This window comes from Chiloscyllium plagiosum, unplaced genomic scaffold (genome assembly GCF_037043375.1).
Source record: "Chiloscyllium plagiosum isolate Xiang-an unplaced genomic scaffold, Cpla_swu_hap1 HiC_scaffold_10, whole genome shotgun sequence".
Taxonomy (NCBI): Eukaryota; Metazoa; Chordata; class Chondrichthyes; order Orectolobiformes; family Hemiscylliidae; genus Chiloscyllium; species Chiloscyllium plagiosum.
The window spans coordinates 10,468,151-10,482,421 of NW_028270148.1; the positions used below are offsets into that span (position 1 = coordinate 10,468,151).

The 14,271-nt window shown below is 44.0% G+C and overlaps 1 protein-coding gene across 1 annotated transcript in view; it reads right to left on the reverse strand.

The window, feature by feature from the left end:
* The window catches only part of cd109 (CD109 molecule), a 142,426-nt gene extending 131,144 nt beyond the window's left edge, over window positions 1-11,282 (reverse strand). Inside the window, exons 1-2 of the mRNA XM_087991108.1 lie at window positions 10,862-11,282; window positions 5,160-5,320 (exon numbers count right to left, since the gene is read on the reverse strand). Coding sequence (XP_087847234.1) covers window positions 5,160-5,320; window positions 10,862-10,938 — 238 coding nt within the window. The 5' untranslated portion in view covers window positions 10,939-11,282. The remainder of the gene's footprint in view (window positions 1-5,159; window positions 5,321-10,861) is intronic.
* Between the last annotated feature and the right edge of the window lie 2,989 nt (window positions 11,283-14,271).

Consider the following 14,271-nt stretch of genomic DNA (forward strand, 5'->3'; position numbering starts at 1 on the left):
AGTTTGTACATTTTCCCTGTGTCTACGTGGGGGTTTCCTCCAGGTACTCTGATTTCCTCCCACAATCCAAAGATGAGCAGGTTAGGTGAATTGGCTATGCTAAATTACCCACAGTGTTGGGTGAAGGGGTAAGTGTAGGGGAATTGGTCTGCGTGGGTTGCTCTTCGGAGGGTCGGTGTGGACTTGTTGGGCTGAAGGGCCTGTTTCTGCACTGTAAGTAAGCTAATCTAAAAAAAGAGTTATGCTGGACCTGAAATATCAATTCTGTTTCCTGCTCCACATATGCTGCCAGATCTGCTGAGTTTCTCTCGCATTCTCTGCATTTGTGTCAGATTTGCAGCATCCATGCTGTTTTGCTTTTATTCAAGTGTTGACAAGGACTTGAGAAAGTTGATGAAGAAGAGAACGTTCAGGGTTTTGAAAGAAAGGGACAGAGAGCTTCTTAGAAACAATGGCCATAGTCCCAGGAAATCAGAACCAGATAAAACAATGACCACTTGAACAATGAGTTTAGTAAGGCAAGAAGGTGTAGTGGTAATGTCACTAGTTTAGTAATGCAGCAGCCCAGCATAATATGACAGAGGTTGTGAGTTCAAGTCCCAACATTGCTGCATCTAGAATTTAAAAATGAATTTATCTTGAATTAAAATTTATGTTCTGTATTGGTAACTACCAATTCTTATAAAAATCCATCTGATTTACCAATACCCTTCAGGGAAGGAAATCTGCCATTTTTACCTAGTCTGGTTTACTGTGACTCCAGACCCACAACGTGGTTAATCTTTCATTACCCTCTGGGCAATTAGGGACAGGCAATAAATGCTGACAGATATATACAGGAGATTCAGCAAGTCACCTCATTCTAGGGACTGGCTCTGAGCTGGGTGGTCAGAGCTCATGTACTGTGCACAGGTAAATAAACAGTGACATGGTGACGGGATACTGGCCTCTGCACAGTTATTTCATATCTGTTTTACAAGATTTTAGTTGGGAATTAATGCTTTGATTCAAAAGAGGAAATTGGAATTCTCAGCAACAGCTCTGATAATGTGAAAAAATTAACGAACGTGTGATAAAACACCTGACTAATGCACCTGGTTATCAAGGCAAGTTAGGACTTATTTACAGCACAACGTTTTGGAGTTAAACCTACTGCATGACGAAGCCAGCTCATTCCACTGTATGGTAGAGAAGCAGGAAGCTGGAAGAACACAGCAAGCTAAGCAGCATCAGGAGGTGGGGAAGTCAATGTTTCGGGTGTTACCTTTCTCCAGTGAGTTGTATGAGCTGTTACTAATGGTGAAAGTTGTTGCCACATTCCCCTTGAAGTGTAGGAGGCTCCAGGACATTTTTGATTTAGTGTTGGTGTGGAGGAGTCGGTGTTGGACTGGGGTGGACAAAGTTAAAACTTACAAAAGACCAGGTTATAGTCCAGCAGGTTTATTTGGAAGCACTAGCTTTCAGAGTGTTTTTTAAACCTGTTGGACTATATCATAGTGGGTTGTGTGACTTTTAACTTGATTTAGTGTGGGAGAGACAACTCACTCCCTCGTCTAACCAGATTAATCTCTTATGATTAATGAGATTTAGTTTGTTACATGTCAACAACAGGTTACACTGACATGGGAAACATAGTTACAGAAACTTTGAGGAGGACAAAATATTCTGTCTCACTCCTTCCAGATCCTACGCTGTTCTGCCCACAAGTCCATTCGATATTTTCACAATGAGGGGTGCTTATGGCACTCTTCAGTATCAGCCTTTCCAGTGCCCACATACAACAACTTTCCATCTAAACTGTGGATCACTGAGCAATGTCGTCACTTCAATCGTTGAAGGTTGTGAGCTCAAGTTAACTCTGGGGTATTTTTGCGTGAAATTGATGATGACCCTTCAGTATTAGAACATTGAACAATACAGCATTGTACAGGCACTTCGACCCTCAATGTTGTGCCGGCCTTTTACCATACTCTAAGATCAGACTAACCTGCCAATCCTTCGTTGTACTAACTTCCTTGTGCCTATCCAAGAGTCGCTTAAATGTCCCTAATGTGTCTGACTCTACTACCACTGCTGACAGTGCATTCCGAGCACCCACCACTCTCTGTGTAAAGAAACCGACCTCTGACATCTCCCCTAAACCTTCCTCCAATCACCTTAAAATTACGCCCCCTTGTGATAGCCTTTTCCACCAATTGAAAGAGTCACTGTCAATCCACTCTTTCTATGCCTCTCAACATCATATACACCTCTACCAAGTCACCTCTCATCCTTCTTCGCTCCAATGAGAAAAGCCCTAGCTCCCTCAACCTTTCTTCATAAGACATGCCCTCCAGTCCAGGCAGCATCCTGGTAAGTCTCCTCTGCACCCTCCCTAAACACAATTTTCCATGTGTGCTCTAACAAGGACTCTATAGAGCTGTAGCATAACTTTGCGGCACTTAAACTCAATCCCGCCGCCAATGAAAGCCAAATATTGAGTTGAGAATGTCACTACACCTTGGATAAGGTGTTCCAAAGCACTTCACAATCAGTCACTGATTAACTATTGAGAAAACAAGGCAGCCAACATGATATTTACAAGATAATCTTTATTTGTTGAGAAATAAGTAATGTTCAGAACTCAGTTCTGAAGAAAGATCACCGGACCTGAAACGTTAACTCTGATTTCTCTTCACATTTGCTGTCAGACCTGCTGAGCTTTTCCAGCAACTTCTGTTTCTGTTAATGTTCAGAACTCTCCTGCCTTTCACCAAGATATCGAGGTTAGGACTTTTTCACATTTAGTCTGGTGGTATTAGCACTGGGCTATTAAACCAGTAAGCCAGGTAATGTGCCGGGGACCATGGATTCAAATCCCACAGTGTAAATGTGGAATTGAAATTCAATAATTTACAAGAAAAATTAAGAGTCCAGTGATCATGAATCGGTTGTTGACCTACATGTGACTACAGACAATGTGGAGAAAGTGAGGATTACAGATGCTGGAAATCAGAGTTGAGAGTGTGGTGCTGGAAAAGCACAGCAGGTCAGGCAGCATCCAAGGAGCAGGAGAATCGGCGTTTCGGGCATAGGCCCTTCATCAGGAAATGTGGCTGAATAATAACTGCCCTTTGGGTGATTAGGGATGGATAATAAATGCTGAGCTAGCCAACAATGTTCACATCCTGTGAATAAATTGAAAATAGCCTTGGGATGTAAGGACATTCATAATGCTGTTAAGAAGGGAGTTCAGAGATCAGAGACCAGTGACATTCATATACTGAAAGAAAGGGATAAAGAGGCATGGAAGGAAGTTTGTGTGAAGCATAAATTCTAGCATGGAGCAGATGGGTCAAATACCTGATTCCTTCCTGTACATACACCATGTTGTGGGTTACTGCTAAATTGTGCAGGAGGATTAATCACACTCACGTTCCTCAGATAGTGGAAAGCCTGGAATTAAGAGTGTAATGGTGATTACTGTGAATTGTCAGGAAAGCCCCATCTGGATCCTTTAGGGAAATAAATCTGCCCTCCTTACCTCCTCTGGCCTGTTTGTGATTCCAGACCCACAGCAATATGTTTGGCTCTTTACTGCCCTCTGGGATTTAGGGATGGGCAATAAATATTGGCCCAGACCGTGACACCGACATTCAGTAAATAAATATAAAAACAAATTGCCTCAGAAGGCTGGCAAGGCTTTGGACTGAACTCCCAGCTAAAAGCAGCTGTGGTGGTGCAGCACTCCATCGGTACCACACTAAAATGGCGGCCTGGATTATGTTTTCCCCTGGTGGGAGATTCTAAACCCCGAGGATATAATTCTGGAGTAAGGGGAAGGATGGGAGAGTGGGAGATAAAGGGATAAGAGGGAGATGAGGAGAGAAGGATGGGGTGAAGGGTAGGAGGAGCAGGGGAAGGAGGTGGATGGGGCAAGGGGTAAGAGGATGAGGGGAGGAGGAGAAGGAGGTGTGGATTAAGGAAGGGCACGGGGGTGGGGTGGGGTGGGGGAAGGGGGCACAACTCCAAAGACACCATCCTAAAAGAGAAGCCTTGAATTTAGATAGCTCCTTTCACAACTTCAGAACATCCCCAAACATTTTGAAGACAATCAGGTTTACTTTTTGATGATGTAGGCAAAGTGACAAATTATTTGTTTGCAGCAGGATCCCACAAATAGCACTGATGTAATGGTCTGATAATCTAATTCAGTCATGAAGGATATGTATCAGCCAGGATACCAGGGAAACAGCCCCCTGCCATTCTCCAAAACGGTGTCACAGAATCGTTTTATATCCAATCTCAGGGTGATTCTTGGTGTGATGTTACATTTGGGTGAAGGAACGTCGAGAGAGCTCGCCTAATTTTGTGGGTCTACAGCCCTAGATTCTCTGTCTCTGAGAGACAAGACTCCTACTCCCTGAGTTTTATCATTTTAACGAATTGTAAATTTATGCTGCACCTTTCCTGGAACCTTTACCCCCCTGTGACCTCAGCCTCATGTCAGGATAGGTAGAGCGAGCTGCGAGCAAAGCATACATTATTCTCGGTAGCATTATTAGGAGTGTAGCTTACAAGAGCAGGGAGCTTACGATAATATTTTATAAGTCACTGGTTAGACCTCAGCTAGGATATTTATACAGTTCTGGATGCCTCATTATAGGAAGGATGTGAAAGCATTGGGGGAAGAGTGCAAAGTGGAATTGCTCCAGGGATGAGACAATTCAGTGATGAGGAAAGATTGGAGAAGTTGGGATAGTTCCCCTTGGTTTGGCGATGGCTAAGGGGAGACTCAACAGCAGTTTTCAAAATCACGAGTGGCCTGGATAGAGCAGTTAGAGAGAAACTGTTCCCGCTCGTAGAAACAGAAAGCATAGTTTTAAAGTGTTTTGCAAAATCAGCAAATGGGAATTAAGAAAAAAGAACCCTCTGCACACAGCAAGTAGTTAGGGCACGCTGCCTGAATGTATGGTGGAGGCAGGTTTAACTGAGGCATTGGAAAGGGCATCAGATGGTGACTGAGATAGGAACAATGTGAACAATGTGCAGGGTTATGAAGAAAAGGCTGGAGATTGGCAATTAAAGTTAAAATGCTCAGAGTGCCCGAGTAATTACAATGGGCGTAACGACCTCCCCATCTGCAGCGTAACAATGCTGAGATTGTTCTGTTATCTTACCTTGGGCGAAGGTGCCTTCAGCACTGCTCAGATTCTGTTTGCTCGTGCTGATTTGAACTGTTACTCTGAGAGGGAGTTGGCTGTCCAGGAATGGACACACTGTGAACGTCATGTTATCTCTGTGGTAGACAGTCTTCGGTGCTGTAATAATGTAGGTCGGCCTTCAATGGATAAAAAAGAAACAGGTTACCCAATTAATTGCATTCCTTTGGTTCATTTCCCCTGTTATGCTCATCCACCCCAAGATATAGGCCGAAGTCAGAACCAAGGTGTTCCAAGTGGTTAAGGTTTTTGATTGAAGTCAAAGAGTATCAGGTGTTGGCAGAAATGTTCGGTTGAGGCCCCAGTCAGATCATATGGAATAGCAGAGCAGGTTTGAGGGGTTTCAGGCCAGAAATTGGTCAATCAATCACCCCTCAAGCCTGCCCCACCACCATTCTATAAGATCATGGCGGATCTCCTCCAGTCCTCAACTCCTCTTCCATGCCCTCAACTCCGCACTCCTCTACCTACCTCCGCTTTAAATAGTTCCAGTGATCTAGCCTCCACCACTCTAGAGGGTGGAGAATTCCAGATGCTCGCTGCCCTCTAGGGACAAAGTTCCTTAGCACCTCAGTTTGGATTGGGTTTTCCCTTATTCTTCAACAACATGGAATGGGTGGGAATCTGGGACTCTCTATACTACTGTTGGGGGTGGGGGTGGGGGGGTCAATGGAAATTTTCCAAACTGTTATTCAGGCAACTGTACTGGGCAAATGTACTGGAGGATACAAAACAATGTGGAGGGCGGTGGATGGAGTTAGGATATCAATCACTGTGAACTAACAAAATGGTGGGAGAAATAACTTCATCTGCGAGTTGGCTCAGTGATTGTGTGAGCAGCTTATGCGAAGCCCGTGACCATTTTTTGTCGGAACTTGATCTTCCACACAGTCCATCAAGATTTGATTTGATTTGATTGATTGATTGTCATGTGTACCTAAGTACAGTGAGAAGTTTTGTTTTAGAGCAGTACAGGCAGATCATAGGGGGGAAAACATTCGGCCAGAACAAGGCGGACAAGTTACACTGCACGGCTCGTGTATTAAGCAAGAGTTAGAAAGTCCATTCATTCGTCTAATAATGGCTGGGAAGAAGCTGTTCTTGAACCTGCTGGTGTGTATGTGTGTGTTCAAGGTCCTGTATCTTCTGCCTGATGGAAGAGGTTGTAGGAGCTCATCGCAGGAATGGGATGGGTCTTTGATGATGTTGGAAGCCTCTCTGCTGCAATAAGACATATAAATGGATGGAAGGTTGGCTTCTATGATGGTCTGGGCTGTGCACACCAGCTCCTGTAGTTGCTTACCGTCCTCGGCAGAGCTGTTGCCGTACCGTACATGATGCACCCAGACAGTATGCTTTCTGTGGTGGACCTGCGAAGGTCGGTGAGGGTCCGTATGGAGACGCTGAATTTCCTAAGCCTCCTGAAGAAAAAGAGGCAGTGTTGTGCTCTTTTGACCATCACATCTACGTGGGAGGTCCAGGACAGGTTGTCACAGGACGATGGTGTAGGGCAGAAACCCTGGCAGACTTTGTTTCGTTGTCCCTTGTATTTAGTCCCACCGTTGCTGAAATCAGCCATTTCAGTATACATCAGTGTCAGAGTCTTCTCTGGATGACTCAGTGTATTCTCAACCTAGCCACTTCATTCAACTTAGAACCAAACCTCTCAAGGATGGGAAAGGGGGGGGGGGGGGGGGGGGTGCAGACTGAGTGAGCTGAAAAGGAGTAGGAAAAGACTAATGTTGAGTCTAAATGCTAGCAGGTACCACTTGGGCTGAATGGCCCATTTGTATTACAAGCAAACAGAATGCTGGAGCAACTCAGCAGGTCTGGCAGCACCAGTGCAGAAAAAAATTAATATTTTGAGTCCACAATGACTTCTTCGATTTGGAGAAGAATCGTCTGAAGAGTCACCAACTCAAAGCATCAACTCTGTTTCTCTCTCTCTACAAATGCTGCCAAATGTGCTGAGTTTCTCCAACGTGAGCCCTGTGTGAGGGGTGAGGGGAGAGTGAGCCCAGAGCTGGGGAGGGGAGAGTGAGCCCAGTGCGGGGGCGGGGGGGGGAGGAGAGAGTGAGCCCAGTGTGGTGGGGAGAGTGAGCCCAGTGTTGGGGGGGGGAGAGTGAGCCCAGTGTCGGGGGGGAGGAGAGAGTGAGCCCATGAGCCCAGTGGGGGGGAAGGGGGAGGGAGAGTGAGCCCAGTGTGGGGGGGAGAGTGAGCCCATTGTGGGGGGAGGGGGAGGGGAGAGTGAGCCCAGTGTGCGGGGGGAGAGTGAGCCAGTGTGGGGAAGGGGGAGGGAGAGTGAGCCCAGTGCAAAGATGGGGGAGGGAGAGTGAGCCCATTGTGGTGGAGATTGAGCCATCATAGGGAGTGTAAGCCCAGTGTAGAGCACACACAGGACAATGGCCAAAGGAGGACTCTAATTCTTCTTTTTTTTCGACTTTATACCAAGAAAAACTGTAACACTTAACTTTGAATTTCTTTATTTTTCTACTTTGTACCTAAGATGACGGTGGTAATGGTGACTTTGTACTTGAATACTTGAATACTTGAATACACGTGACAATAAGCTTAATTTTAATTCTAATTCTAAAATCCCATTCAGACCCCAACTGAGCTGCTTCAGTGGCCAATAAAAAATTCTCCCTTGCACTTTAACTTGCAGTTTTTGTAACCCTCCAGTTTGGATCTGGGGTTGGGTGGTGTGTGCGGTGCATGGGTTCTGTTTTTTGGTCAATCTTTGGACCACAGAGAGGTCTCTTGGCATCAATGGCCAGTCCTGCAGCAACAACACCACCTGGCCTCAGAGACCACCCATCAACGTCTTCCTGGAGCCTGTCTGCCTTCTCCCAACAACTCCCACTCGGATTCAATATTCCAGGTCAAAAGCTTTGAAGTCATCCAAGTGCAGTCCCAGTAATGGCCACGGCTCCCGGTGGCACTGCTGAGCTGGTGGCAACTGAGGGATTGGACCCTGATCATAACAGGACAGCACACAACTTTCATCCCGGGAGATGGAGCTCCTATTTCCTCCATAAAATCCAACTCCTTGACTCCGGTTCTTTCTCTGTAGACTCTGCCTGACCTGCTGACTTTTTCCTGCTCTTCCCACACTCAACAGAGACACAAACAACACTATTGACTGCACCACAGGGCATGAGAGATGATCTCAATTTTCTTGAGTTAGGAGGATTGGAAGAAATGGTAATATCATCAGTGGGTAGAGAGATTCAAGTGGGTTGATTTTCACTGTCTTAACAAGTTGGTTAAACTGCAACGTGTCATTGTCCTCTGGTCCCCATCCTTACCTCCCCTTGAGCAACACTACCACCAGCATAAACATCAGCAATACAAGTCAGGTCTGATCACCAAGTGTTCAATGTCACCACTAATAGAATCATAGAATCATAGAGATATACAGCACGGAAACAGACCCTTCGGTCCAACTCGTTCACGCCGACCAGATATCCCAACCCAATCTAGTCCCACCTGCCCTCTAAACCCTTCCTATTCATATGTCCATCCAGATGTCTTTTAAATGTTGTAATTGTACCAGCGTCCACCACTTCCTCTGGCAGCTCATTCCATAAAGGTACCAACTTTTACATGAAAAAGTTGCCCCGATATCTTTCCCTTCTCACCCTTAACCTGTGCCTTCTAGTTCTGGACTCCCCCACCCCAGGGAAAAGACTTTGTCTATTTACCCTATCCATGCCCCTCACGATTTTATAAACCTCTATAAGGTCACCCCTAAGCATCCAACGCTCCAGGGAAAACAGCCCCGACCTATTCAACCTCTCCCTACAGCTCAAATCCTCCAACCCTGGCAACATCCTTGTAAATCTTTTATAACCATTTCAAGTTTCACAACATCATTCCAATAGGAAGGAGACCAGAATTGCACGTCAGGAAAAAAAAAATCAAAGAACTGTGGATGTTGGAAATCAGAAACAAAAACAGAAATTGCTGGAAAAACCCAGCAGGCCTGGCAGCACCTGTGGAGAGAAAGCAGAGTTAATGCTCCAGGTCCAGTGACCTTTCTTCAGAATGGCTCTGCAATTTCCAATAATTTCTGTTGCTGTCAGCCAATGGCTTCCTTTTAATATGCAAATTAAGAATTTAGAACACAAGAACATAAGAACTAGGAGGAGGAGTAGGCCATTCAGCCCCTCGAGCTTGCTCTGCCATATAATACAATCATTGCTGATCTCATCTCAGCCTTAAATCCACTTTCCTGTCCGCTCTCCAGAACCCTTCAAACTATCGATAGTGAAAAATCTATCTCCTCCTTAAATTCACTCAATGTACCAGCATCCATCACACTCTGGGGGAGTGAATTCCACAGATTCATGACCCTTGGAGAGAAGTAATTCCTCTGTATCTCTGTTTTAAACCCACTACTAATGTCTGGGGTCATGCAGAGAGGGGGCAAGTTCAAAGGAGATGTGAGGGACACATTTTTTCACAGAAAGTGGTAGGAGTCTGAAACATGCAGCCAGGATGGTAATGGAGGCAGTTATGGTGGGGACTTCTAGATAAACTGATGAATATGTAAGGAATGAAGGTATATGGACAAACAGCAGGCAGAAAGGATTGATTTAATTTTAAATTATGTTCAACATAACAACATGAGCCGAAGGGTGCGTTCCTGTGCTGTACAGTCCAATGGTCTATGCTCTAACCCTTATCCTAAATGTATGGCATCTCATTCTAGATTGCCTCACTTGGGGAAACTGATTAAGGTCCCAAGATGTAAATAGGAATATTCACATTGATACACTATACCATTAAAAATGGGGTAATGTTTCAGAAGATTTAGCCAATGATTGAAAAAGACTGAAACATATCCATTTCCACACAGATTGCAGCAAGAGATTCCAAGGTTACCGGGAGTAGACAAGAATATGGTGTTCAGGTCACTATTGGTTCGGCCAAGATCTTGATAGGCCAAATGGCTTATTACTGCTCCTGATTCCCATGTTCCTGTGACACTGATCTATTGGCTGAACCTGTAGCATGCACAGACATAGGGAATCCTTATTCTGGGGGACAGCAGATCCTCAGGTTGTCTCTCTCCCTCTCTATGAATGTACACATAACACTTTGACTGTTTCAGAGTATGTTAAATTTTTGCTGATGTCCCATTAGCCACACTATATGCCTTCATCTCCCCATACAAGTGCTGAGACAAGTGAACAAGAGATATAGTTTGAAAATACATGAAAAAAACATAACTTTCTAAACTTGGGAAGAAATATGAGCACCGTTTCTCTGTTATAGTTACATACCAAGTAGATTTAACCAATATTTGAATTACTTTCTGAAATCTGATATTGCACTTTGAAAGAACTAAGTTGTTCACACAGAGCGGTTTCAACATAATTAGGTTGCAGGATAAAAATGCCTAGTGATCATTCCATCTCTGATGTTTTTGGGATAAGTAGGAGTTAATAAACAATATCAACCCCAAAAGCAATTCTCAATCTGAAACCAACTGTACAGAACTCTAAAAACTGTTGTAAAAGAATTTACAAACAGATCTTGTGTGCGTTCTCTGCCCGACTGAATGACAAAGTGGAATTACTTTTAAACAGAAAAGTTCATCTTTAAAAAGCAGCAATACTTTATTGCAAACTGTACCAGTTTCAGGTGGAACTTACCTGTAGGCAGTGCAGACGGTGAGGAGACTGAGGAGAAGGTGGATGGAAACTGAGAGAGTCTGGGTGAGTGCTGTCATGGTGCAGGTCTCAGGGTGAGATCTGTTGCTCTCAGGGTTACGATTATCAATAAATGACAACTCTGCAATATTGCAGAGGTTTTGCGGGGTAGTCCGTTGTGCTCTCTCTCTTTATGTCTCTAAATATCTAACTCGATAACTCAAGCTCGCTCTCTGTCTCTCTTTCTCTGGCACACCCTCTATGATACTCCCTCTCTCTCTCTCTCTCTCTCTTCCTATGGCTCAGTTCTGTTCCTCTGGCACAGCCTCTTTCTCTACCCTAATGCACTGTCTCTGACTCTCTCTCAGCTTATTCTCCAGAATGGACTACGTTATTGAGACAGGTGAAGTCTCAAGGTACTTTATCTTTTGCAGAGAACAAAAAGAAACAGCTGTTCTCACCTGCATATGAATGCAGACCCACCTCAGTAATTCATAACCCTGCTCTTGGCAATAAAAGCTGGTTTACTAACAAAGCCAACAATGTGCCAACAGAATTAAAAAAAGTGCTGCACCACCCAAAATGGTTAATCTGAATTCGAAATACCAAAACCAGTTTACCTTCCCGAAAAGACACTAGTAAATTGAGTGAATGAAATAAGTTTTTACAACAAATGTTCTACTTTCACTAACTGTAACTGGCTTTTACATCTTGGTTTGTTAATTAGTTGAATTCAAATTTCATAAGACATGCCACAGTGAGAGAGCCTGTGCCATCAAGTTAGTTATTAAGGGACTGCAACAGCCAGAGAATGGTGGAACTGTGGAATTCATTGCCACCGAGCGCAGTGGAGGCTGGGACATTAAATGTCTTCAAGGCAGAGATTGATAAATTCTTAATCTCACAAGGAATTAAAGGCTATGGGGAGAGTTTGGGTAAGTGGCTTTGAAATGCCTATCGGCCATGATTGAATGGTGGAGTGGACTATATAGACTGAATGGCCTTACTTCCACTCCAATGTCTTATGGTCTTATGAACTTAACAGAGAGAGTGTGTGTTACAGGTTCCAACACAAAATTTGGTTTGTTAAGTAGTTGAATTCAAATTTCATATGCCACAGAGAGAGAGAGAGAGAGAGAGAGAGAGACTATGTCATCAAGTTAGTTATTAAGGGACTGCAACAAAGAGAGGGTGGGTTACATGTTCCACTACAAAATGAATTTTAAACTGGGAATTACATATTCAGGGGTATGTAACTTTTCAAAATGACATGCAGGAATAAAAGGATAGTGTAGTAGCTTGGTAAAAGATGGAATAAATATAATGCAAAGAATTGATTTGAGGATCAGAAGATATAAGATCCATATGGGTGGAGGTAAGACATAAAAATATAAAAAGGAGAAGACACTGGAATGTGTAGTCTACAATCCCTTTGTTAGTAACCATGGGAGCTGGATGGCTGGTTTGTGATGCAGACTGATGCCAACAGTGTGGGTTCAATTCCTCCACTGGCTGAGGGCATGATTTCAGAATGAGGGGCTGCCCATTTAAGTCAGAGATGAGGAGCAATTTCTTCCCTCTGAGAGCAACGAATCTGCAGAATTCTTGACCACAGAGGGCTTTCGAAGGCTGAGTTGTTAGTAAATTCAAGACTGAGACAGAGACTTTTTTTAAATCTAAAAATAACTTTTTATCTAAAAAGTTCTGGGGAGAAGGAAGAAAGCGAGCTGAGGATTATCAGGATGTCCATGATCTAATTAAATGGTTTGATTTGATTTGATTTGTTGTATTGTCACATGTACCTAAGTACATGAAAAGCTTTGTTCTCGAGCAGTACAAAGTAAGCAAGGACGTGCAGATCATAGGGTTAAAAAGAAATTTGGACAGAGTAAGGTATATGGGTTACACCGCACAGGACATGATCAACATTATTTAAAGTTAGCGAGTCCATTCATCAGTCAAATAACGGCCATGGAGAAGCTGTTCTTGAACTTGTTGGTGCGTGTGTTAAAGCTTCCATGTCTTCTGCTTGACAGAAAAGGATATCAGAGAGTGAGCAGGCTCAATCAGCTGAATGGCCTACTTCTGCTGCTACTGTAGTATTTGAACTTGTGTTCCTTCGAATTACCAGTCTCATTACATTGGCAGGTGCATTAGTCAAAGGGAAATAGGTCGGTGTGGACTTGTTGGGTCGAAGGGCCTGTTTCCACGCTGTTGGGAATCTAATCTAATACAATCAAAAGCCACTGGCTCCCCCGACGAGCAACGTAAAATGTCCCATTTGATTTTCTTCTGCAAGACAGTTTGCAAAATGTTCCTTCCTGTGATTTATTAGTTGAGTCAGGTCAAATAGGATGTAGAGGAGATTCTGAATAGGCCCAGCTAAGACTGATAGACCAAATGCCCTTTATCTTGTTCCCCGTCTTTGTGTCTTTAATCAACTAATTCATTTTTATGTACACATGTGAATGGTTTCATTTTCAGTAAGAACACTAAGATAGAACAAAATACAATTTTTGTTCTCTCCTGTTTCTTCACAGGACCCCTCCTAGCATTTAGGAGAGAGTTCTCAAATTACACCCTTTGGGGCTGGATGAGTCAGTACTGCTCTGATGTGGTTTCAATACACAGAGGTGGCAAACAATAAGTAAGGGGTGTGAACTGTGTAACCAGGGCATGTCCTGCCCACAACACAATACGAGTTGCTCTCTCCTTTCTTACTCATTCTGGGGACGTGGATGTTGCTGATGGGGCCAGTGTTCATTACCCAGCCCCTAATTATGGAGAAGATGGATTCACAAGCAAACCCCACCTACTGCAGCAGAACAATGATACATCATCGATTAATTAACCAAAAGATTTTGGTTCAGAGACAAATGTTGGCCCAGGCGTCAGAGAGAATCCATTACCTCCACTTGGAATAGTGTCCTGGGATTTTTATTTGGGATAGAGTGATCCTCCTCCAAAGGATGACACTTCTGACAGTACCGTGGTGTCAATTTAGATTAAATGTCACCTAAATGGAGTTTGAACCCATGCGCTTCCACAATCCTTTGTGAGAAGTAGAGTCATAGAGATATACTGCACAGACCCTTCAGTCCAACTCATCCACGCCAACCAGATATCCCAACCTAATCTAATCCCATTTCCCAGCATTTGGCCCATATCCTTCCAAACCCTTCCTATTCATATACCCATCCAGATGCCTTTTAAATGCTGAAATTGTACCAGCCTCCATCTTTTCTTTTGGCAGCTCACTCCATACACACACCACCCTCAGTGTGAAAAAGTTGTCCCCTAGATCCCCTCCCCCATATCTTTCTCTTCTCACCTTAAACCTAAGCCCTCTAGTTCTGGACTCCCCCACCCCAGGGAAACGTCTTGGCCTATTTACCCTATCCATACCCCTCATG